Source organism: Trachurus japonicus, chromosome 1 (genome assembly GCF_045865225.1).
Source record: "Trachurus japonicus isolate A0001 chromosome 1, Traja_1.0".
In the NCBI taxonomy this organism is placed as follows: Eukaryota; Metazoa; Chordata; class Actinopteri; order Carangiformes; family Carangidae; genus Trachurus; species Trachurus japonicus.
The window spans coordinates 4,872,034-4,897,406 of NC_140907.1; the positions used below are offsets into that span (position 1 = coordinate 4,872,034).

At 40.9% G+C, this 25,373-nt stretch overlaps 1 protein-coding gene across 4 annotated transcripts; it reads right to left on the bottom strand.

Moving 5' to 3' along the window:
* Positions 1-251: 251 nt before the first annotated feature.
* Positions 252-24,650, bottom strand: slc44a2 (solute carrier family 44 member 2 (CTL2 blood group)). Of its 4 annotated transcripts, none has more exons than XM_085796560.1 (22): positions 24,438-24,650; positions 14,624-14,672; positions 14,459-14,532; positions 12,126-12,210; positions 11,866-11,950; positions 11,654-11,773; positions 11,491-11,551; positions 11,268-11,394; positions 9,701-9,784; positions 9,289-9,401; positions 9,071-9,202; positions 8,874-8,973; positions 7,668-7,760; positions 7,437-7,521; positions 6,975-7,237; positions 6,182-6,276; positions 5,089-5,192; positions 4,926-4,999; positions 4,766-4,836; positions 4,572-4,660; positions 3,522-3,606; positions 252-1,079 (listed from the first exon to the last, which is right to left on the bottom strand). In XM_085796560.1, exons 1-22 carry the CDS (start codon positions 24,472-24,474, stop codon positions 970-972), a joined length of 2,136 nt encoding a protein of 711 aa, XP_085652686.1. In that variant the 5' UTR covers positions 24,475-24,650; the 3' UTR covers positions 252-969. The 4 variants fall into 4 exon arrangements, with proteins under 4 accessions (XP_085652686.1, XP_085652513.1, XP_085652763.1 ...); XM_085796387.1 differs by having other exon boundaries at positions 252-3,264; positions 24,438-24,627; XM_085796637.1 differs by lacking the exon at positions 24,438-24,650 and adding an exon at positions 16,899-17,009.
* Between the last annotated feature and the right edge of the window lie 723 nt (positions 24,651-25,373).

The following is a 25,373-nucleotide window of genomic DNA, read 5'->3' on the forward strand; positions in this document are numbered from 1 at the left end:
TACGAGACACTACTCACCTGTCAACAGGTTGGTTGTGTCATTTCATTTTAAAAAGTCCCTGGTGTGTTATACTGTATATTTCATGTAAGGCCTATATAGCTATATGACTACACAATGGCTCTTATGATTATAGGCTACACATTTCATACCTAAAAAATATTTAAAGATTATATTATAAGAAAACATGATTTTTCTAAAATGGTCAGAAGTGAAAAAAGCAAACAACCAAATAAATTGAAGAAACCACAGTATTTTCTTTTCTTTGAACACTGGTATGGCAACAGAAACTTTTATTAGTTTACAACAAAGGAGAGGCAATATAAAACTTTACACTGACTTGCACATTCATCTTGCCTATATTTTCTATTAAGTAAAGATAATCAAAAAAGAACGCTATAAAAACTGCAAGTTCAACTTCAACCACTTGGGTCGTATAATCTCTTGAGGCTTGAAAAGTCTTGCCAACAAGTTAGCAAATCTGCTTTGGTGAGTGCAACATGTTAGGTAAACTGATAAAGCACAGCTTTACTTATGTATCAGGTTACATCAGTCAAAAAAACTGGAGATCTCGTTGAAAGATACTGGACCCTATAAAGCTTCAACATAAAATGCATAGCACGGAAACAAAGGTAACATAATCCGAAATGTATCATACAAAATTACAGTAAATTACAACCTTTTAAGGAAAACCGTTGCTTACATTAACATAGTTATCAACTATAGTCTGAAACTCATGCTCCTAAATTCCTTCTGTAGCCTAAATAAATCACACTTGTTGGCTGGGTACGGGGAGAGAATGAGATCAGAAGGTTGAATCAATAATGTACAGACACAATAAATGAATCCCATGTGACGGCAAGGTACACTTATTCTGTACATAACAGGTAATGGCACTACATTCCTCCTTTTATTCACTTACATATACTGACACACACACACACACACACACACACACACACACACACACACTTAATCCACAGATTTGGCTGCTTCATTGGACTTCTTCAGGAGGCTGAGCAGGTTCTGCGACATGAAGTACGGCCTCTCTGCTGATCCATCGTTACGCTCTAGGTCCTCCACTGTGACATGGACAGATGAAGTTGAGGGACATACATGCTAACACTGCGCTGTCATGTAACCATGCTTGCATTTATGTGCTGTCTGTGTGATCAGTTTTGTCTTTTAGCATGTTACAGTAAGTATGAAAGGGACACTCCAGCAGGTTAATTACTGCATTTGTAAGACACTGGTTTTCTGCCCCAAAGATGAAAATTTGAGGCCTGTTGGTTGGAAGTGTGTGTTTTGTTAAACTTGTAACCACACCCAGCAGGGATGTTGGTGGTGTTGTACATAAATCACTGCAGCATGATGAGAAGATAATAATGTATGAGTGCTCTAAATCAGTGGTGTACTGGGAGTTTAGACACATCATGAGAGGGCTGGGTCTTTGTTACAGAGAATTGCTTATTTTTCTGTAAAAGCTCAGATATCCTAATAATTAAGTTAGTTCTTCGTAATTTATCAACCCCAAGCCTTTCCAGCAGATGTTTCATCTAGAAGTAACCACTTTGGACTTCAGAAAGCTCCACATAAAAACATCTACAACTACTGCCTTATACTTCTGATGTCACCAAAAAATGTTGGAGTGCCCCTTTAATCCAAGATCAGCCCTGTTATGTCTGATTCTGTTGTAAACAACACAAAACTCACCTGCTTTTCCAACACCAAACACATGCATGATGCACACATACAGTATTTACCCATAACAGAACTACTATGATTAATACAATCACCTTTAATCAAGATTTACAGACATTAATATGGAATGTCATCATTAGTTTCAGTGGAAAATCAACTTACATAATTCACAAAGTGGCAAACGAGAAAAAGAGTACAAAAGCATCCAGAGACTTAAGATGTTAGTTGCGAGCATTCAGAAGGCCAAGTCAACACCATGCAGCACTTAGAGAGAGAGAGAAAGAGGACAGGGACAGAGCAAGGTAGTTGAAGTCAGTAAACAATGGTGGAGTCCACAGAGTCTGAGAGGTCACGATGGCTGCGTCATGGAGACGCAGTCACAGCACTTACGCCAGTTCAGTCTGAAATACCAAGGCAAGTAGGTGGCAAATACATGGGATCCCATCTCGGCGACGATCTCTACAAGACTGAAGCCAAACACCACATCATAGACATACACCACTGTGTGTATACACACGTTCCACAGAGGGAAAAAAAAAAATCCAGTATTCATATACAGTAGTTTATCAAACATGTCTGTAAGATTTTGGCGTCAGCTGGTTTTGTTGTAAACAGTGAAAGAGGGTTCACCATCGACTGAGATGTGTTTGTTCCGACTGTGTACAGTACTCGAGTGGTTCTGTAGTGCATTCATCAACAGGATTAAGACAACAAATATTAGTGACAGTAATCAGGCACAGGTTCAGCACTCACAAACTTCTACAGATCTTCACGATATAAAAACCAACACTGTTCTAAAACCAACACAAGAGAGCGTTTTGTTCAAGCTACAGAGATGCACTGGGCTTTGACCTGCTTCATCCTCCTCATCCTCCTCCAGCCGGACGTCACGCTGCCGCTCACATACAGTAGCAAGGCCGTCTGAAACTTTAGCTTGTTGTATGCCGTTACATTTATCAGGTCCATATCACAAAGTCGTAGGGACAGGTCTTTCATTCTTTCTGCTTTCTGAGGTTTACCAAGCCTCACCTTTATGTTGCCATGACATCTACTCCTGTGGTGCGGAGGGAGGGGTTTCTTCCTTTGACTCCTCTGTTTTCTCTTCTTTCTCACCGCTCTCTTCTCCCTGAGCCTCGGCAGCTGGCGGCGGCGACGCCTCCTCCACCTTTTCTTCTCCCTGTTTTACCTCCTCCTGCTCTGCCACTTCTTTTTCTTTCATCTCCACGTCTTCTATCTTTTCATCCTTCCCCTCTTCCTGACTCACTTTCACACCTCCCTCTTGGTTTGGCTCTTCAGCATCGATCTTAGACTGCAGTGGCTGCTCCTCTTCGTTGTCCTGCTTGAGCACCGTCTGCTGTTTCAGTTGGATCTCTCCGTCTTGTTCCTGGTGAAGAGGCGTTTCCTCCTCCAGCTTCACCTCGTCCACTTGCTTCACAGGATCCGCCTGCTCGACGCCGTCACGATCTTCCTCCTCCGGTCGTTTCGTTTTGGAGAGGATCTCGTGCAGCTCGGGGGACATGAAGTACGGCCTGTCAGAGGAGCCGTCATTTCTTTCCAAATCCTCACCTTTTTGAGTGTGCGGGGATGCATTTGTAGTGTGTTTGGTTGGGGGTTAATGGAAAATTAGGAGGGGAAATGAAAACATGGAATAAAGGGAATATGTGAAAATAAAAGTAAAGTGAAATTAATGGGAGAAACGAGACAAAGAGAAGAAAAAGAGTCAGAACCGTGGCAGGAAGAAGAAGAAACCAGCAGCTCAGCCTGAAACCATGAAGAAGAAAAACAATCCACAGGAGATCTTGCTATGAAAGGAAGGTACTCACAGAAGCAGAGGAACAGTGTGTCCACACACATAGCATACACACTGAAGAAACCATGGGCGATGAGGTAGGATCCCACCACCACGGTCTGGGGGAAGAAAAATACACATGTCAAAACCTGTGCTACAACATCAGAGCCCATAGGTGAGCTCATTAAATAATAATAATAAACTTTATTTCTATATCACCTTCCAAAACCAGGGTTACAAGGTGCTTCACAAAATACAAAATACAATATCATTGAGATAATGAAGCAATTAAAGGACAATTCCAGGCGAATTCAACTCGGGCTGTATTTTCCTAACATTTTAGGTCTAAAAGAAGGAATCTGAAGATTTTCAGTTTAATCACTCCTGTTTTGCGGTAGTTGTGTCTGTCCCCGCATCGCCATGGCAGCAATGAATGGGAGCGGATGCAAGTTCCGCTGCTTAGGCTGTTTACATCCCTCAAAGCCGCAATTTTTTTCCACACACAGCGTCAGATGGCCACTCAAACATGCGCCAAGAAGTTTTTTTTACTTGAAGCAAGTCAAGAGTTGATATTCCTGTGTTTATGACACAAACGGTAGCTTTCCCACTGCATGTGAACACACCAAGCACTGCAACTGGGTCTCGCGCGAGACTCCGGGAGACTTTGAAATAGATCTAGTTTTACAAACATGTCGGCTTGCTTGAAGTAAATAAACTTCTGGGTGCATGTTTGAGTCGCCATCTGACGCTGTCTGTGGAAAAAATTGCGGCTTTGAGGGATGTAAACAGCCTAAGCAGCGGAACTTGCATCCGCTCCCATTCATTTCTGCCGTGGCGATGCGGGGACAGACACAACTACCGCAAAACAGGAGCAATAAACTGAAAATCTTCAGATTCCTTCTTTTAGACCTAAAATGTTAGGAAAATACACCCCCGAGTTGAATTTGCCCGGAATTGTCCTTTAAGACAAAAATGAAAAAAACATCATACAGAAAACAGTGAACAAGCATAAGATAAAAATATTGGAAATAGATAAAACAATAGAAACTAAATAAAAAATCACACAGATGTGACTGATTCTTACCAATATTGGCACCCAATAGTAGTTCAGAGACGGAGCGGCATCTTCAACTGCTTTGATTCTTCCAGAGAAGAAGAAGAAGGAGAAGATACCTGTGCAGAGAAAAAGAATTAGAATGTGTGGGTAGCAAAAGAAACAAAGGCAGATCTCTCTCCACTGGTGTAGGCCTACATAAATATAAATAAAAGCTCCCTTACCAACAATGCCAACGATGAGGAGCTTCCCAAGAAACAGCAGGAAGTCAGTCACTTTGTCCAGAACAGCCACCCTGAGATGAAGCAGGCACAGGACAGAATATGAGACTGCATGGAATCACACTAGACTGTCAGTAGCTTCATGAATGAAATGAAACCCAACCTGACGATGTTCCTCATGAGAAGGAAAAAGGCATCTCTGGCAGAGGTACAGAAACTTTTTCCATAGATTGCAATCTAGATAAAAGACATTTTTTGAATTCATTTTTTAAATCCCATCACATAGCACATTGTTCATATAACTATGTTGAGTTACAAGGGCTCACCATGATGTACGCGTTCCTGTTAAGGAATTTGATACATTTCTCCAGACACCAGAAGCAGCACTTCATGCAGCTCAGCAGGAATTTAGCAAACTTGTTCTGAGCACCTGCAGGATGAGAGGAAAGCATGTGTTTACAACAACAAATTCAAGCAGCAACTGTCTATTAACCTATGTTTGGGTTGTATTTATACTCATTGGTATATTTGATACTATAGTATACGAATCAAAGAAAAAACACGCACTCTCCAAAAAAACCTTAAGGAAAAAACTTAAGAGGTTCACGGCCAAAAATTGAACAATATTGTTCTATATACCTGTGGTACTTTAGACGTCTACTTATGGGTTCTTGGGTATATTGTAATTGAACACTTGATGCGTTTTTCTAATTGTTCTAATATTTGTCAAATATCTGTGATTCCACTTGTGATTCTTTATTATTGCTGCTTGTACGACTTCATGGTATTGAGTGATTGACCACAGCTGCGTGTATGCTATTTAAGTACATCACTTCCTGTTTAAGGTTACACACTGAGGAAAACGTTGTGGAAACCGGTCTGTGTGTTGTAAGTGCTGATGCAGTTTGCAATAAAAAGTCAATAAGAAGGACACGAGTGCTGCTTCTTCTTCTATCTTTGATACAATATAAATATCCTGGTTGCCATAAACACATCAGAAAATACATTTCAGCACAAAGTGACATATGAGCATGAGGAGGTTATTAAAGGTGTGTGGGAAATAAATAAATGTTAACAGTAACGAAGGACAATAGTTGCCACTGTAGCATATTGAATATCAGTTCTAAAAATAACTTGCTCCGACAATTAGGTAACAAACCTACTCCTAAAACTATAGGGATTATTAATTTGCCAAAATGTTGAACTATCCCTTTAACCAGGTCTGCTGTGACTGAAGCTGCAGATTATTCTGATTTATAGCTTTGCATTCAACACCAGCAGTACATTCAGTTTAACAATATAATTATAAATGCATATAACCATCGTTACTGATGAATATAGGATAATAATGAAGAGATACAGTGTCATTCAACACCCAAGTGTATTTAGTACTAGTTTTATTCTGATAAATCAGCTGACCTTTCAATTTATGATCCAGGTACTCCAGAATGACCCTGATGACCTGGACCACGGACAGGATCAGAGAGCCAAATGCCAGAGAGCCTGTGTGGTATCTGTAACGAAAGGATGAAACAGAGGCCAACTGTGAGCATCAAACCCTCTTCTCCCATCACACAGGAGGCTGAGCCGGTACCCACTGACCTTCCCCTCTGTCGTATACAGAGAGAATAACCCACACACTGCAAAAACTCAAACTCTTTCCAAGAATATTTGTCTTATTTCTTATCAAAATGCCTCAATTTTAGTCAAAGCTAATCTCTTTCCACTTAAAATAAGACTCACCACCTAAAAATTAACTTGTTTTTAGATCATTTTCATTTATTTCAAACTAATTTTCACTTGATAAGTAGAAAAATCTGCCAGTGAAAGCAGTTTTTTTGTGCTTGTAATAAGAAAGAAAAACTTGCTCCACTCAGATTTTTCTACTTATTTCAAGTGAAAATATGCTTGAAAGAAATAAAAAGTGTCCAAAAAAACAAGCTACTTTTTATTAGGCTTATTTTTAGTATAATTAGATTTGTTTTGACTAGAATTACATTTTAACTAGAGATAAGACAAATATTAGTATGACAACTTCGCACTAAACATTAACCGTATAGTATTTGTTTATGAAAACATATTGTCACTGAAAAACAGTCATTTCCCAGCTTGGAATAAGTAAAGTGTATCTTATCTTAAAAGCAATGAATTTATATATCTAGGTGCATGTGAACAAACCTGAGACAAAGAAAACACAAATGCATCTCTTTACCTGAGGGCGCGTCCCAGTGAGGAGAAGATGGGGTAGGCGGGAATATCATCAGGCTTCTTGAAGGCCCAGTAATAAGAGGCGAAGGCTCCAGACAGAGTGACCTGGCCCAGTGCCGTCACGAAGTTGGCGCACCAGAAGAACAGGAAGACGTTGTAAAACTGGAAAAGGATGAGGTACTTGTGGTAGAGGGTCTCACCACCGTAGAAGGCAAACAGGCACTCTGCATCTGGACACTGAGCTGAGGCGTTGGAGGTGTTGAATGTCTGAGGAAAGAGAGAATAGGAAGGTTAGGTAGGATTATCTATACAGATTTCTTCATACAGCAAACTGTAATGTTATCCTTGTATAGCAGGATGAATTAAAAGTGTAATGGGTCAGACTGTGTTGGCTCTTTGGCCTTTAGTATTTCTGAAATTTTCTAATATTAAATGTAATGTGACTCTAAGGCGTTAAGAGACATACCTTGGGGTCGCAGGTCTCTCGTGAGTACTCACACTCAGAGTTGTTGAAGACTTTGTACACCTGCTCATTAGAGGTGGACAAGAAACTGGTCAGAGCTGTCAAGGAAACAACGAGGTGAGGATCTATCCAAGCTACAGCTGCTACTTTGGTCAAAGGAGGGAACAATTGTAAACAATTAAAAGATGTATTTTCCGACTGTCCTTGACAAACATCTGAAAAGTGAAAGGATACACAGCGGTGATGGCCCAGTAGGCAATCACCACAGCCAGCAGGGCAAAGGTCAGCAGTGGGTAGAAGAGAGATGACATCACATGCCCCACGGCTCTGAAAAAAAGAAAACAATGGTTTAAGTGTTGTATTAAAGTCCCACTCCCGCGACCCTTTTCGGTAATGTTAAAACCAGCTCATCAGCAATGCACATTAGCAATGCACCTCTGGAGGGTGGGCGGAGACTGCACTGCTCTGCACCCGCCCAGCCACCTCCTTGCACCCCACCCCCGCTTGCTGACAGCTGGACATTGTACAATTACAGATTCAGCGCGTTTAGCGTAAAACTCCACACTGGGATTTGATCCCAGACTGGAACATAGTCCTTGCTTGCGGTGCAAGCTGCTCTACCAGGTGAGCTATACCTGTTATACCTTGACAGCTACACCGAGCTGCCAAGCCTTTCACCTCTGAGCCAGATGCAGAGCGGGGCGGGAGCTTGTAGCACTAGTGCCCTCCCCTGGAGCTGTGACACGTCAGCTCCAGTCTCCCTGAAACTGCCAGTTTGCGTCTGCCAGTGGTTCACAGCAGTTTGAAGGCAGAAAAACTCAGAAATGCAATTGTGCACTTCTTTCCCTGCTACTATGTCCTCTAACATCAGAAAAATGCCACAGGAACATGTGAAAAGCTCAAAAAACACGATTTTCACGGGAGTGGGTCTTTAAAGAAGCCTGCATATACATACATCTGGTTCTTCAGCTGCTAAATTGTTTGCAGAATTTGGCACTAGATGTTCTGTGCAGTCTTTTTAGCAGACAAAATAGTGATAGGATCACCAAGGGAACAACAAGTGGTAACTGTAAAATCTAGACCTCCTTTGGGCAATCAGCCTTCTCTATGAAGGGCTCCCAGCTGTGGAACTCACTACCAACCAAAATAAAACTAACCCGAGACATCAGGATTTTTAATAAAAATGTTAAAGTCTGGCTGAAACAAAATCAGAGCGGTATGCATTTTTAAATTGGTCATAACTTAGTATTGTACATTAATGTAATTTTGATGCCTTTTTTCTTCCTTTCTTTCTTTTACTAAAAGCTAATGCTAACTAACATTAATTTCCTCCTTTATTGGTACGGCTTTAAAATAAGTGAGCTGGTCCAAGTACCGTTCTACTTCAGAAAACCCAGGAGAGAAATACAAGACTGAGATAAATTTCCAGCTGAGTCTAACCTGCTGGCCTCTTTGATGAGAGCGATGGCGATCAGGATTCTCTTCCTGAGGAAGATGAGTAGCAGGATGATGATGAATTCCACAATGGCCAGGATGATCACTGTAAAATAATGAATGAAACAGATTATAGGATTTATAAATACTATAATCTATAAATTGTTGCATAATTCCATAAAAGCATGTCTGTCTGTGCTTACTAAAGGCCAGCCAAGTCTGTCTGATCTGCAGGTAGACAGAGAAGTCCGTCTGGATGCCCAGGTCACGGATGGTGACGTCAGCGCCAGGCTCTCCTTTGAGACTGGCATACTCCATGTAGCAGTGGAAAATGCCTACAAATATTTGTTGAATATTTAGAATGTTTTCAATTTCATTTCAATACATGCAACCTTATCATTTTCAAAGGATGAAGACTCACCATATCCAATGACTATAATAACCAAAACAATCATGACCCAGACCATGACACCAGCCAGGAATCTCAGCAGGACGATGAAAATCAAGCTGACGACCATGGCTATCACCAGACCACTAGAGACAGAGGACAGTTTAACACAGTAACAGATGAACAACAGTCTTATTACATTTCAGTCTGTGATCTTTCAGTTGTGTTCATGGATATTTTCAGGTTTCCAAGTGATGGTCATTCTTCAACATTTCAGCCATGATAATAAGTGTAAGTGTAAACAACAGCAGAGGTGACTTATTCTGTCTAGAGACAACAAACTGATAGTTGTGTATATGATGTATATATTTTTCTAAAAGTCTTTTTTATTTTAAAAATAATCTACAAACACATCCTGTTACCAGTGCAGAGTGCTCAGACTTACAGCAATATCCAATGCCAAGACTGAGTGTAGTCCTCAAAGATTCTCATGGCCACTTGGCGAGCTTCAACAACAACATTTGATTTCCTGCGATGAAAGGAAATGGAAATAAAATCAGCTCCGACATGTAGGTAACACTAACAAAGTGTTTGACAAAGCGTCAGTCAGGAAACTGACAAAGTTGCCTGACGGGGCATTCCCCCGTGGGCATGAGAGCAGAACCACGGCGTACAGGCTGCAGCAAGTACACATCATTTTCTCTAGAACTAAAAAACAGTTATGACTGATGTCCACCTCTATGTTTTAATAGTCTAAGACCAAAGAGATTTCAATTTAACTGTAATTCAACACTGAATGGTGGCCAGGAAAGAAAAAAAAAGGTTAAAGTCATACGTTTTTTGTTTTTTGTACAAGGGACAAGTTTTTAGACTGAAATAATAACTTTTAATGCACTGGGATAGCTAGTTTATCCATCAATAGGTCTGAATGGAGTTTAAAGCCTCAGGTGTCAACATTCACAACATCCATCTCTGGTGATCTGATCACCAATGTGCAGCTAAAAGTTCAGTGTCAACTATGTTGTTGTTGTTGTTATTGGACTGCCCCCCTATAATTTTTTTTTTTCTGTTTTGTTTTGTAACTATCTTAGCAGGTAAGGATACCTTCAATTGTTCCCTTTTTTCTGTAAGGTCTTTGGAACTTTACATTCTGATGTTATATTCTCTAGTTCCCGCAAATTGCCTTTCCTTGCCTAGTTGACTCAGACCTGCTAAAATGGGCAATTTGTTTTTTGTTTGTTTGTTGGTTGGTTTGTTTGTTTTATTTCGTCTTTTTCTGTGTGTGATTTGTCTGTTTGTTACTGTAAAAAAGAAAAAGAAAAACCCTCATAAAATTAAAAAAAATAAATAAAAAAGTTCTTTCCAACATACAGTACATTTGAGGCCTGATCACTCGGCAGCGTGTGGAGGAGCCTTGCCACAATCTCACACACTAAAGAAGACTAAAGACTAAAATCATCATCATTGCATATTAGGGATGTCACGATTATGGATTTTCTTGGTATGATTATTGTCAGAGAAATGATCACGATTATTATATTATATTAGTATCTATTACAGTAATATAGGACCAATTATTAATCCTTCTGAGGAAATGTTTGAAGTTTTTTTAATCTTTTTTTTTCTTCTTACAAATGAGGCGCTAACATTTAAATTCCTACCAGTTCAGTGTTATGTTAAATTTACATTAACATAATTTAACCCAGTTTCTGTGTATTTACCTTTACTCTGGGGTACAAAGCAAGGTCGTTATCCCGCAGGTGATGATTCATATCGTTCATAATGTTGCGTAACTTTGTTTTCATTCCGTGCGAGTTGCGCTGATCTGCCGACATGGTTCCTACATAATCTTTTTTGGAAGGTGACGTTGTTTAGGAACCTTTACGATTAAGTAATTGTGGCGTTTAATACCGCGATTAATCATGAAAACACGTAATTGTGACATCCTATTGCATACTGTATGTACAGTATACAGTATTTGTACATGTTTTCATACAGTGAAAATGACTCACTTTGATGCCTCCAACACCTGAGTGGCGTTGATACTGGCGCCCTGCCCAGAATCAAAACTGGTTTCGTTGCCCACCACCACCACCCCACCTTTCAGTGTTCCCAAGGCAGGGAGGCAGCGACGTGTGACTGTGAAGGGGAGGGGGGAGATGATCAGTGTTTATATGGCTCTACTTGTTTAAGACAAAGCAGCTTGTTGTGTGGGTGAAAATCTTCAACACTTACAGGCTTTACTGGGCATCAACATGGCAGGGCACAAGCCATCCCTCAGGATCTCAGGAGGACTCTGAGTAAAGCAAGAAAGTAGTTATTGGTGTATCTATTTAAAACGTATTTGTCATTTAAACATGTATATGATATGAATAAAGTGAATTATCTAATTATTTACCATTGTGGCAAAGTCCACACCCTCCTTGCAGAATTGTCTGTAGTATTCCCGGTCTTCTTTGTTGCCTACCTTGGCTTTCACCAAGGTAAGATGCCGGTCAGGACATTTTTCCACGCATAACTGGACACAGCAAACAATCATGACAAGCTTTAATGCGAGATATACACATACATAAGATATAATCTTAGAGATGGGCAGATTGTGTGTCTGACCTGGGTGGTGGGACACTGGAACTCCAGCAGAACCAGAGGACTGGCACATTTCAGGATGTTGAAGTAGAACAGAAGAGGCTTCTTCCTGTTTGAACAGGAACAACAGTGAAACAAAGCTATAATTAGGCCAAGATAACACATACATGTCTCCAAGACCCAAATGAAGGACATCATCACATTACAGTAGTACTTGATAAACTGCAGCTAAACTGGTGTATTTACAGTGATCACCACAGTAATCATGTTGCCATGACACTCACTCCAGATGTGTTCCAGCTTGTCCACAGAACTCTCCTCTGCTGTCGGTGGGATAGATCACTTTCCTGGGGTCACCCTGAGACCAGGCTGCAAGCAGAGACATGCACATGAAACCAACTGACAAATGCTTACTGCAGGGCCTCCAGTAACATTAAACTGAATGTGTTCTGTGACCATAAGCGTTAGACAATAATGTTTTATTGTCTTTGCAGTTTCCAATGACACAATTTCAGCTTGACAGACTGGGAGGTGTAGAGCCTTCAGTTACCGGGCTCCTTTACTGTGGAACCAGCTCTCTCCATGGGTCAGAGAGGCAGACACTCTAACTACATTTAAGTCTAGACTTAAGACCTTCCGGGCTGGTTCAGGTAGCTCTCCTCTCCGCACATTTTGAACTGTCATTATCATTATCTGTTGCACCTCGTAGTTTGGCCTTGGTGTCTCGCACTCTCTCTGTGTTTCCACAGATCCACCGGAGCTCCATCTCTCTGCACCAACCGCCGCCTGCCCTCCCTTCCCATGAACCAGTCTGCCATCCAGTCCTCCCATTAAGCTGGCCTGCTCTCCCTGCCTTTCCTCCCACCAGAAGCTGCCTCCATCAGCTGTTATTAACATTTCCATGTTTCCCACATTCTGTCATAAACTATAAACTGTTTTCTTGTCTGTAACAACATCTATGTCACGTCTGCCCGTCCTGGGTGAGGGATCCCTCCTCTGTTGCTCACTCTGAGGTTTCTCTGATTTTTCCCTGTTAAAGGGGTTTTCTATGGAGTTTTTCCTCAGTGGATGTGAGGGTCTAAGGACAGAGGATGTTGTTATGATGCCATGTAAAGCCCTTTGAGACAAACAGTTTGTAAAAACAGGCTATACAAATAAAATTGCCTTGCCTTACTCTCATCAAAGCAGCAAAACACTAGATTAAAATATGAACCAACACAAGCCAAAAACTAGATAAAACAACAGCATACTACTGTACATAAAACATCAATGAAACAATAAAATAACCAACAACCTGTGATAGATAAAAGGCAGCAGCAGCATACAGTGTGGGTTGTGCTTTTTTGAACTAAGAAACAACATTTAAGTTGAACCTCAGCTCCTAAACACAGACTCTTTTCATACCGTGCCAAGGACATGGACAGACATTCATGTTGCATTCTCAGAAAGCAGATAGACAAAGCATAATGTCTTGAAATTTAACAACACAGAGAAACACACACACACTTACACAACATACTGCAGACCACTGTGACCTTCGATGCCAGCCTAACTAAAAATATGTAGCACAAATCTTCTCTCTGTTGCCATGATCAAGGACTGTCACTCAAATCTTTGGGGTGATGATCAGTGCTTTTGAAATACAACACTTCACTACTTGTAATTTTGTGGTCTGCAGTTAGTCCAAAATGCAGCAGCCCGTTTGCTGACCGGATCATCCCGCTATGAACATGTCAGCCCTGTATTGGCCTCTCTTCATTGGCTCCCTGTTCGGGTTAGAGCCGATTTCAAGGTGCTGTTGTTGACGTACAAAATTTTAAATGGTCTTGCTCCGATCTATATGTCAGATCTTGTTAACACTTATGTACCTGTACGACCTTTGCGCTCCCAGGCGAGTGATTACCTGAGTGTCCCAAAGGTGAATAAAAAAACAGCAGGTGAGCGGGCTTTTTCCTTCCGCGCACCTACTTTGTGGAACAGTCTTCCCTTGGACATCAGGCAGTCATGTTCAGTTGAGGTCTTTAAAGCTAAGCTTAAGACCCACTTGTATACTGTCACGTATGAGTAGGTGTTTTTGCCTTCTCTGTCATCCATGTTTGAACTGTTGTTTTATTGTTGTGTCTGTTTTCACATGTTTTTAAACGTTCTGTAACTGTACAGCACTTTGATGGAAAGTGCTCTATAAATAAAATCATTATTATTAACATACTGCAGACCACTGTGACCTTCGATGCCAGCCTAACTAAAAATATGTAGCACAAATCTTCTCTCTGTTGCCATGATCACGGACTGTCACTCAAATCTTTGGGGTGATGATCAGTGCTTTTGAAATACAACACTTCACTATTTGTAATTTTATGTAGTTAGTGCTGATGGTGGTTTATATTTCTCTAGGAAATCATGTATCTATACAAAGTGTAAAAGACCCAATACAGCACCCTGACAAAGACATGACACTGCTGTTTTGCCAGTGAGTGAACTATTCTGGTGATTGGTTTTAAAATATATGATGTACAGGTGTTCAAAAGCAGGTTATCCTCTAAACCCATGTGTCTAAGCACTGAAGTGTCTATGAAAGAGTACTTGTAGTGTTGTGGGGATGAAGGCTCTGGCTTACCGAGGATACCCACAGCGAAGTAGCCCAGCAATCCCAAGATGAAGAGAATACAGCAGAAGACGTCTGTGCAGCCCCTGAACAGAGGATAAGAGACAAACTGTTACTGTCGTCTGGCACTACAGAAGGAAAAGGAGTGATGGTGAGTGGTCAGAACAGATGTCTCACCTGTTGTGGATCGGCCCTTTGAAGTTTGGATCAAACTTTCTGGACTCCCCTGGTGATAAAGAGAGACCACAGGTTCATAAACAGACTTTTTTTTTAACCTCAATCTCATTTTGACATGTGTTGGTTTACCAAAAACCTTTGGCTTCATTTCAATGACCACCTTAAAGAGAAACAATTCCCCACAGCTTAAGTTAAGATGTAGCAAGTCATGGATAATTTACATGTATGAAAATGACCCATCACTCGGCCATGTTTTGAGAAACAACATTTAACTGTGTGTTATAATGAGGAGTGTTCTCTATCTCTAATATTGATTATGTGTCAATGTAAATGTAAAACATCAAACTAATGTGTCCAGTGCAACAACAAACAGTTTTCAGTTTCAGTTTATTTCAAACCAGAATACATTTACTGTATTGATATGTTAGTGTTTACTGTTTGTTTTGCTTGTTTGTTCTTGTTGTGTTACTGTAACGGTCTTGTTGAATTGTGTCTATTGTGGTCTGGTTGGAAATGAACTGAAACTGCACAAACAGTTTTCAGCTGTCAAGTTTTTTTTATATATCAGATGACAGCAGTTCACTGGCGCCACTGTGTGTGATACATTACTGCATGTCATTTCCCCATTCTCTCCCTCAATTTCCTCTCACTTGCCATTAATATTATCTAGTATAGTATCATACTATCATACTATAAATCACCCAAAAAATACTTTAGAAGTGATGGAGAATGGTAAATGGTATTTACTGTATATAGCGCTTTACTATACCTGCAACGATACCCAAAGCGCTTTTACATCATACATCGCATTCACCCATTCACACACACATTCACACACTGATGGTGGAAACTGCCATGCAACGCGCTAAACTCTTCACACTTGTGAAAACAGCATTTATAATATATATAATATATTATAATACCCTTTCTCAGTCTCTAATCACTGTGATATAATCCCCCTCACTAAGCCATTTAGTTGCTGAATGTGTGGCAAAGTTGGATCTTTTCTCAGTTAATAGATAGTGATTTATTGATCAGCAGTGTTGGATCTTTTCTGTTTTCTAGCACAGTTTGTCCCTGATGGCCAGAGTACTGAGGCTATCAGTCATCACATGAAAAATAAAAATATGCCACAGTGGAGAAGACACTGGCACAATGAGTGTGAATGTATATGATTTAAAGAATTGGTCAATGAATTGATTGATCACTGGACACATAAATAATAATAATTGGCAAGTTTTTTTTTTCTTACAAGCAGACATTTGTCTGACAAGCTGCTCAGTTGTTAGGATTTTGCCAAACTGAAAACTGAAAATCTTGTGATTTGATGCATTCCCCATTAGATTCAGATACATCATCACTGTCAAACAGTAACTGCAGCTGTACAACTATAAAAAACAAATTAGGCCCGACTACAACAACAGACATTACCTTCATGTACTGTAGGAGGATTAGTTTCAGCTGCGTTTAATCCACAGTGTGTCATGGACACTATTGTGATTAACTGCACTGTCAAAGTGTTTGTATACTTTAAGCCCATGTACTGACAGAGACAGGACAAAGGGATTCTTCTGCCTCACTGTTATGCCCAGGAAACCTACAAAATGGCTCCCTAGTGACAGTGAGCTCCCTGTGGGCATCACCAGCAGCCAGCAGCCAGCAGCCATGGTAACACCTCTGGCGCGGCAGAGAAGAAGCATCAACCCAGCCCAACATGTCTGTGGTGAGATCATCATGAGTCAACAACGTGAGTCAACATGAGCAGGAATAAGAAGAGGAACAAGAACGTGGATTTCTTCATCTGTGCTGTTCAGACTTCTGCTGCCTCCACCACATGTAAACACAACATCCTCCACACACAGATAACCAGTCTACACATCCTGCCACGGTGCTGTGTGGCATCACGCAACCTTTGCAACATTTCAGATCATCTTTTTTTCTGTACATGCTCTGCTACGGACTCAGAGTGGAGCTCAGCTACTTGTTGTCACCGACTGTTACGACGCTTGCTGCGTCAAAAACATGTACACAGGATACACACATCACACATCCTCTACCCACACACCCACACACACTGCTGCTCACACAACTGAAAGATGTGACTTTGTATTTTAAAGTACACTTTGTGTCTCCATTAGCTTTCACAATTTGGAAAGGAGCCTTCAGTCATCTCTATCTGACAGACTGTAGTCACATCAAGAAGACATTCAACAACAACAACAACAACAAACCAAATGAATCCAGCTGGACTGACTGTTACAGTAGGCTACTGTACCTGCTCTTTCGTATTTTGTCATTCTGTCCTCACTGCTCTCAGAGTTTCTGTCATGTACGTGTGTATAGACTCCTCTCCGTCTACACTGTATGACAGTTTCTTTGTGTCTATAAGTTTCCTTCCTGTAGGAGGTCTGGGTTCTCAGACCTCTAACTCCTCACTTCCTCCTTTCAGAGCGCTCAGTCAGAGTTGTGTCAGCGTAGCTACTCCCTGCCTCTCTGCTCTTGGCTCAGGGTTCAGGGCTCGTCGGGGGAATTGCAGCAGAAAAAAAAGCACTGATGGGAGAATTGAGAGAGGAGCTCAAACACAACAAAGACGTATGGCGCCTGAGAATCTGCTGCTGCCAAAACTAGCAGTTTACACACACACACATACACACACAGGCGCCCGTGCACGCACACACACACTAGCCAACACTAAGAGGGCGTGTTAGCTGCAGCAGTAGGTGACGATGGCTTTGAATCAAAGTCATCATAACAGTTATTTTAGCCTTTGTCTTGTGTTAGCTTTCTACTGCCATCTATGGTGTTCAGGTCAGTTTTGACCCGTGTTTTAAATCAGCTGTAAAATACACTAAATACATTTTTTTTTCATTCAATCTGTTTTTCTTCTCTTGGTTACATTGTTTGGCTTCCTTATCCATGAAAATATTGGTTTTAATATTTTTTTGGTGTGGGCCCCTGGGCCTTTTTTGTCAGTATGACCCTTGGCTTCAATGTAACCTTCCTCTTGTTAGCTTTCTGCTACCATCTATGGTGTTAGGGTCAGTTCTGACCTGAGTCTTCAACCAGCTGTAAAACACACTAGAAACTATTATTTATCATCTCATTTGTTTCTCATCTCTTGGTTACATTGTTAGACTTCCTTATCCATGAAAAGGTTGGTTTTGCACTTATGATTTCAGTTTTAACTCCCAGGGGCCTAAATAATATTAGTTTTGAGTGACCCTAACACCACAAATGTCATCATTTTAACCAGAGCATTTTAGAATGTTGTGAACATTTTTGTTTTTGTTTTATTTTGTTTAAATAGAGGTTCCTGACCAAGCCAAAAAGCCTTGATGCTATAAACAAATTTATGTGGTACTTTTATGCATTTAAAACCTGGAAACGGGTAACTGGTGACCTGAACACAAGAGGTTAGGCTCTTACTCAATCCATTAAATGGATGGTTTAAGTGTTTCCTTAATTCAGCTATTTTAAAATGTCTATTAGGACACAGAGCAACAGCTGTACCCTCCCTTCACTGTAGTCTGACGTCTTCTACGTATAAAGATTAATGGTCCTCTCGATATTTTCTCAGCTTCCTGTTTCTGTTTGCAGATGTATTTACTGGACTGTAACCACTGTTTTGACTACATATCCTGTGTAAGTGTTTTTAAACTTTCCAAACAGTGCGTAGAGATTTCTTGGAATAGTTTTGTGCATCCAGACAATAATTTGATTATGATACATCGGGCTGATTGTCACACATGTGCCCGCGATGAGATGTATCAGATATGAGACAGTCCTACATGTTCTCTGGTGGCATGTGACTGTGGTCTGCTCTGCCCACCTCCACTGCCATGTGATGTGCCCACAGCCTGCACCAAATACCATCTACTGAACACAGTTTCATCTCCTTGCAAACCCAGTTTATTTCACTTGCATTAGAGCCTGTAATATATTGAATTTCTCCAGGTTTTATCATGCAAACATACCATAAATTATCATTTTATTTTATATAAAAAAGGTGACCAATCCAGAGCAGGATGTTACAGCTATAAAAATAAATTTGGTCTCAGTTGCTCAAAATGAGTCTTTGTGTTTCTGCGCTACAAATCTTTCTACTATTGTTCATGCTGATGCCACAAACTGATGTTATCAGTATTGATGTATAATATATGTAATTTACAATTAGAATGTATTGTTTTTAAAAATGTCACCTGTACAGTTAATTATAAAATATATTCCGGTAACACTTTACTTGAATAGGTATTCATAAGATTGACATAACACTGTCATAACCATGACATAACAGCTGTCATAAACATCAATGAATACTTATGACAGCTGTCATTAAGTGTCATTCGGTAAGTTATGTCACTTTTGATGCAAAGTTGACATTATTTGAGATGTTTTTGTTCTGACAACTTGACATAAAGACAATTTAAACTGTCATAGCAGACCTAATTGCTAAACTTAAAAAAATTATGTCAAGTTCTCATGACAAGGACATCTCAAATAATGTCAACTTTGCATCAAAAGTGACATAACTTACAGAATGACACTTAACAACAGCTGTTATAAGTATTCATTGATGTTTATGACAGCTGTTATGTCATGGTTATGACAGTTTTATGTCAATCTTATGAATACCTATTCAAGTAAAGTGTTACCTATATTCCAATGTCAGTACTGAGATATCTTTGTTAACCAAAGAGCTTGCTGTCTGTCTGACTCCTCCACCCTGCCTACAGTATGTGTACACATTTTCTCTTTCTTTATACTGAAGAGGACAAACACTGGGAGTGATTTTTCCATCAGCCTTTCATTTGTAGGACCATCTGTGAATGTGAGAGACACAGCTCCATTAGTGCTGCAGCAACAGGCGACTCTATGCCTGTTCTGTCCCTCCAAACAATCTCTGATTGTGCAGAAAAGCATTTGTTGTTGTTGCGTACAGGCTGCCAAATGTCTGGTTAATGGTCTTGTTTGTGTTTGTAATTGGGACAGTGGTTTACTAATGTCAATTTGCTGCAGTACATGTCCCGCTCCCAACATTTGGATAATCTGGGTTCCTTTGGAAGTTCATTACACACACACCAGGGACACTGATCATGAAAACACAAGGGAACTATAGGTAGTCTCAGTCTGCATTCATGTCTGTCTGCCAAATGTTACTGAAACCTGATGAGCATTTATTAAAAATCCTGATCAATTCTCTATAAATGACCAAGGTATAAAATCCAAAACTAGAATAAATGCGACTCTGCCTCTACTGACAATAAGATGTGTTTTTGTAGTTCTGTCAGTGTGTATGAGTGTGTGCGTTAAAGGAAGTGATGATGTCATGACTGATGTGAATCACTAATGGGCCCAGAGGGGTTATCAGATGAGCTCTTCCCTGGCTACCTTAATGGGTTAGTGGCCACTGCGGTTGTCTGTGCCTGTGTGTGTGTATGTGTGTGTGAGTGCAAATTGAGTACATTTTGTCTCCTGTGCTCTTCTTCCTGACATTACCTTTCTATTTAGGACATATAGATGAGGATGATTGATATTGCGCTCATAGAATTTCAGAAGCAACAGTATCAGGCAGCTGCATCTACATCAAAAACTCCTCCATCTCAGCCACTTACGAGGTCAGTGGCCTACAGTACATACTCTAAGAGGGAAAAGAAGAAACACATCTCAGTCTCTCTGAACTGTTAGATACATAAAAAACTGACAACCACTGGCTCAGATCAGCGTTTCCCTCGACTCCTCACAGTGACTGCTTGGATCAAACAGCAACAGGCAGCATTCAGAACGATAAGAGACCATTGTTTAACATTTACCAGCAGTGTATTTGTGTGTGTGTGGCAATGCATCTGAGCGTGTGCCAGCTTGGTATTGACTGGAAGCCTCTTGACACTGTCTGCTGAGTGGGTAGAGCGGGCGAGGCTGATCCCAGAGCAGGCTGCAGCCTGCCTGCCAGCCTGGAAGCACACAGGTCCAGACAGAGGGGAAATGTAGTAGTAACAGTAGGAGGAAACTAGAAAATTTCCTCTCGGGAAATTTTGAATGGGCCGCGGGGCTACTGCCGATTTTACCATCTCTGTCAACATGGGAATCAAACCCACGATCTTAAGCGCAAGACAGAGCTGATCAGACAGACACATGATCATCTTTCTATAAGCACTGATATGGAGGAGCTGTAACCACATTAGGTTACCTGTGTGTGTGTGTGTGTGTGTGTGTGTGTGTGTGTGTGTGTGTGTGTGTGTGTGTGTGTGTGTGACACCAACAAGGTTTAACTTTAAAACCAGATTAAATCATGGTTTAAGTTTAAATTCTGTTGCACGTTAACTGTGTTTTAATCACATGAAGGTGTGTGTGTGTGTGTGTGTGTGTGTGTGTGTGTGTGTGACTGTAATCACATGAAGCTGGCTCTAGAGTCTGTGTGTGTGACTGACTTGACACATAGTTAGTTAGTAGCTGCATCCTGTGTCAGTCTGATTTAGCTGTGTCTGTGTTTATAAACATTTAAACGAGCGCCAGCTGGATTGTTTATGAAGTTAACGAGCTCTGGCCTGAGGATCAAAGAGGTTACCACGGCGATAGGGGCCCCCGCAGGCTGAGACAGACAGAAACGTGGAGAAAAACAGCCATTTTCTGCCTCTAAACCGGTCTCACAATTAGGCTTAGGGTGAGAAAACGGTAACTCCTATCAGAACAAAACACAGATCAACGTTGCTCTAAGGACTTCCTGAAAATTTCGGTACGATTTGGTGTTTCTACAGTAAATATTTTGGCGACGCTGGCAGTTTTAAAACATCAGGCCGTTCTGCTCCTCTCAGAAAATATTTGTATTGGACTCAATGAGGAGCAGAGACAGACGTGGCCGCACTCAGAGGCTGATTCTGTCAATTCTGTAAGTCTCTCTGATATTTTGAGCACATGACATGAGAGATAACAAGTTTGTCTTACAAATTCTGAAAAAATTATGTGTGTAGAGTGAAAATTGTGGCCGTGGTGGCAATTTATCCAGAAAAAATACAGAATGTTTCTTCACTCTCTCCCACTCTAACCGATGATGTCACGCACTCTGACACGAACATTCCATGCAATACACACCCATTATAAACTCATAATTTCTCCAAAAATGATCATGGTCATTGATCAGGGATTGATCAAAAACTATATGACCTATCAAAACGTGGAGTAATACGACAATACACAAGACTTGTGTCTACTGTTTAAAGTTTAAATGGAGTCTCTAGGTGAAAGTATGCCTGAGCAGTAGACTTTTGTTAAACTCCGATGATTGGTCTTTTTCGCTCTTTTTTTCCCGCCCGTCCCATTGACTTACATGCAAAAATTTTGCGCAGTATTTCGCGACTTACGTCGCGAATAATTCGTACACTGTTGAGAAAAGTAATAGCACACCGATCCCGATCAGGACGCACGTTTTGATATATAATATGTCCTGCAACTCTTCGAGTTGCAGGACTAGTAGCGAATCGAAAGTTGGCCGGAAGTGGAAAAATAACTAGAAAAAGCATTTCCAAGAATGGAAATGGTGTGACTGCTGATAGCAACTGAATGCTGTTGCAGAATTAGCAAATAGTGCAAGCAGTGATCACCATACAAATGTTTGACCAAGGTCGGAATCGAACCCACAACCTCATGGTCATTAGACTTCCACTCTGCCTCTAGGCCACAGTGCACACACAGTTGCAGAGACTGTTGTCTGTTAATGATCTGCACACTGTCAACATCAAGAAAGCTTGAGAGTCAAGCTTGAATGACTTAGAATGAAAATTTCTGTGAATTTCAGGCTGAGAGCAGCAGTTTCAACATGAAGCAAGTTATCAGAAGTCAACAGAGGACAACTGGGAAAATAATTCACTATAATTGTTGTTGAGACAAGATTTGAACCAGCAACCTTCAGGTCTCCAGACCAGCAAGCTAACCACTAGGCTACAGACAGAGACAGTATGTGAGGGGTAAAGAAAACCTTTGATAAGAGGATCCCATAACCATATGATCACTAAACCTTTACTCTGCCACTCGGCTACAGAGAGCACACTGCTTTCAAGACTGTTGTCATTCATTGTAATGTGATGATGTGCTGCAAACTGGTATGAGTAATCAAGGAGATAACAAACACCTGTAACCAATTGAAGGCGGGGGAGGAGAGCAGAATTCAACATAACATAACAAGAATTCTTCCCTTGGATTCGAACCAGTGACCTTAGGGGTGGCAAGCAATTACCCTACCCCCTACACTACAGTGGAGTTGTGATGAAGAGAGGTTGAGACTTTGATGAATGTGAGATTTTTTGTGAAAAAGTTAAATATTTGAAAAAGTATAAATAGTTAAAAAGAGAAAAGTAATGCCGATAAAGTTCAAAAAAAGCTGCACGTTTTGATATATGAATTGTTGAAATAGCACAAAGTATGAAGGACTAGAAGAAGACCGTAAAAAGGCGGAAGAAAATGGCCAAACAGAAGAACAATAGTGTGACTGCTTCAGCAGTCACACTAATAAGAAGAAAAAATCCACACAATAACAGTAGTGCCCGGGCTTTGCCCGGGCACTGGTCCCTGCAGCTATTTCATAGCTGTTGGGACCAGTGCCCGGTGCGATTGCCCGCGGCCCTAACTAGAGGGACAGCTGACTGAGCAAACCACTGTTTAAAATGTGCTTGAATTTCTATTGTTTTATTGTTTTTGCATCCTATAAACCTTCAGTGGTTTTAAAAGGACTGTGGTTTTCGACCTTTAGCCTTCGTGGGGGAGGGGAGGAAAAAGAGCTGTTTATGTGGTAACAGGAAAGCAACAAGGAAATGCTCCATGGATGGGACGGGACGGGATTATTGTGGGTGTGGGCTGTTGGAAGCATCTTATATTGTGAAAGATGTAATAAGTCAAGAGTCAGACAGTATTAGTGAAATACCAGTGTGATGACTGGGGTCTGCAGCTCTGCTGTCAGAGGCCATGCTCTCATGTAACAACACTGACATGGGGGTATTAAAGCAAGAACAACACGGGTTATGAAGACTTCATGACTAAGCAGTCCATATGAACCACAGCCCATCCCAGACACACGAGGAACACAGCAGACTGCTGCAGGCTGGCCTGTTAGTGCTGGAGGAGAAAATGCATGTGTGACACACAAAATAGCCGGCAATGAGTCATGTGTTTGTCTTATATAGAAGAAGAATTTTCCATAGAACGTGCATGCAAAAAATCAGTGTAAACATGTGTTTGCAGGTTTGTGCAAGTGTCTGTGAGTGTGTGTGTGTGTGTGTGTGTGTGTGTGTGTGTGTGTGTGTGTGTGTGTGTGTATCTGTGAAACAACCATTTGTCAATCCAAATGGTTTTAGGCCCAGGGGAAAACACAATAAATCAAATATGCTATCCATGCATGTGTTTCCTTAATCTCATGTTTTTCAGAATAAGACAAATGAGCTGTTAAGATAAGATCAGTCATATTATGGCATTTATCTACAATAAACACCATCATTTAGAGCTGTAGGAGCTGTAGGCTATTTTAGTTTGTAATAGGCCATTTAAAGCGATCAAACCAGTCATATCTACACCAAGCCGCGAACAACACGCTGCTTTCATTTATTGTAGGTGTCTAATTAAAAACTAATCTAACGCACAGTGTCCTATAATGAAGCTGTTGCCTCCTGAGGAACTGGCTGTGGAGGATGAGGATGCCTGCAGATCTGCATACGACCCATGAGGTCCACACCCATCCATCCATTACACTCATTGTTTCCATTTCTTCGCCCGTTTAGAGAAAAATCTAAAGATCGAGGACAAATCGGTACCGAGCGGCTCCTCTTACCGTATTTAGGGTCCGGGTTCTTTTCCTCCGGCTCCATTCTCACTCTCCGTTTGACTGCTCGCTGCTGATCAGACCTTAGACTGGACAGTTACCATGGAAATGTCGAGGCAAAAAACATCAATAACAGTGGCCCACTGCTGTAGATACTGAGAGAGAGAGGGAGGGAGGGAGAGACCATCCCAACCCAAACTGAAGCACGGCGCATTCCAGGCTGACAGAGAGGGACAGCCAATCAGAGGGCAGAGGGCTGCTGACTGACAGCTGACGCAGCCAACCAGAGGGCGCGTTAGCGGGACAAAATCATTTGTCCTGTCGCTTCTTCAATGGAATGTGTTGGATGTGTTTGTAAAGACTTGTGGGTTTCAAATGAGTGAGACTGAAGAACTCCACTTTCTTTTATATGATCAATTACACCCAAGAGCATCATTCATTATATATTTGGCCATTAGAAACATACACACTTAAACAGACAACATGGTGGAGAATAACACACATTAAATTTACTCCTGTTCAATGCAGAGCTAATTCTTAATAGCCTACTAAACTTTGTAGTATTGATAGATGTAAGTATTAAATAAGTGTATACAAAGTAGCCAAATTTGGCTTAACCTCTACCAGACAGCCGACATGACATAAGAGAATACTGCATTAAATGTGCTGTTATATGCTTTCATTCCATTTTACATAGCCTACCCTTTCTGTAGGCTACTCTTTAAATTGTTTAAACAAAAGTTTGAATGAGGAAATATTTTTTTTAGTCATGTACAGTGACAGATTCCATCCACCACTGAATTATCCCTCTACTTTGAGACAATATCGACAATACTACATCTCCTCACATGAACCATTATACTGAAGTTCATTTAAAAGTGGATCACAGTGCGGTAGCAATACCCTACCCTAGTAGTCCACTTAGAGTTTTTTTTCTTTTTCTTT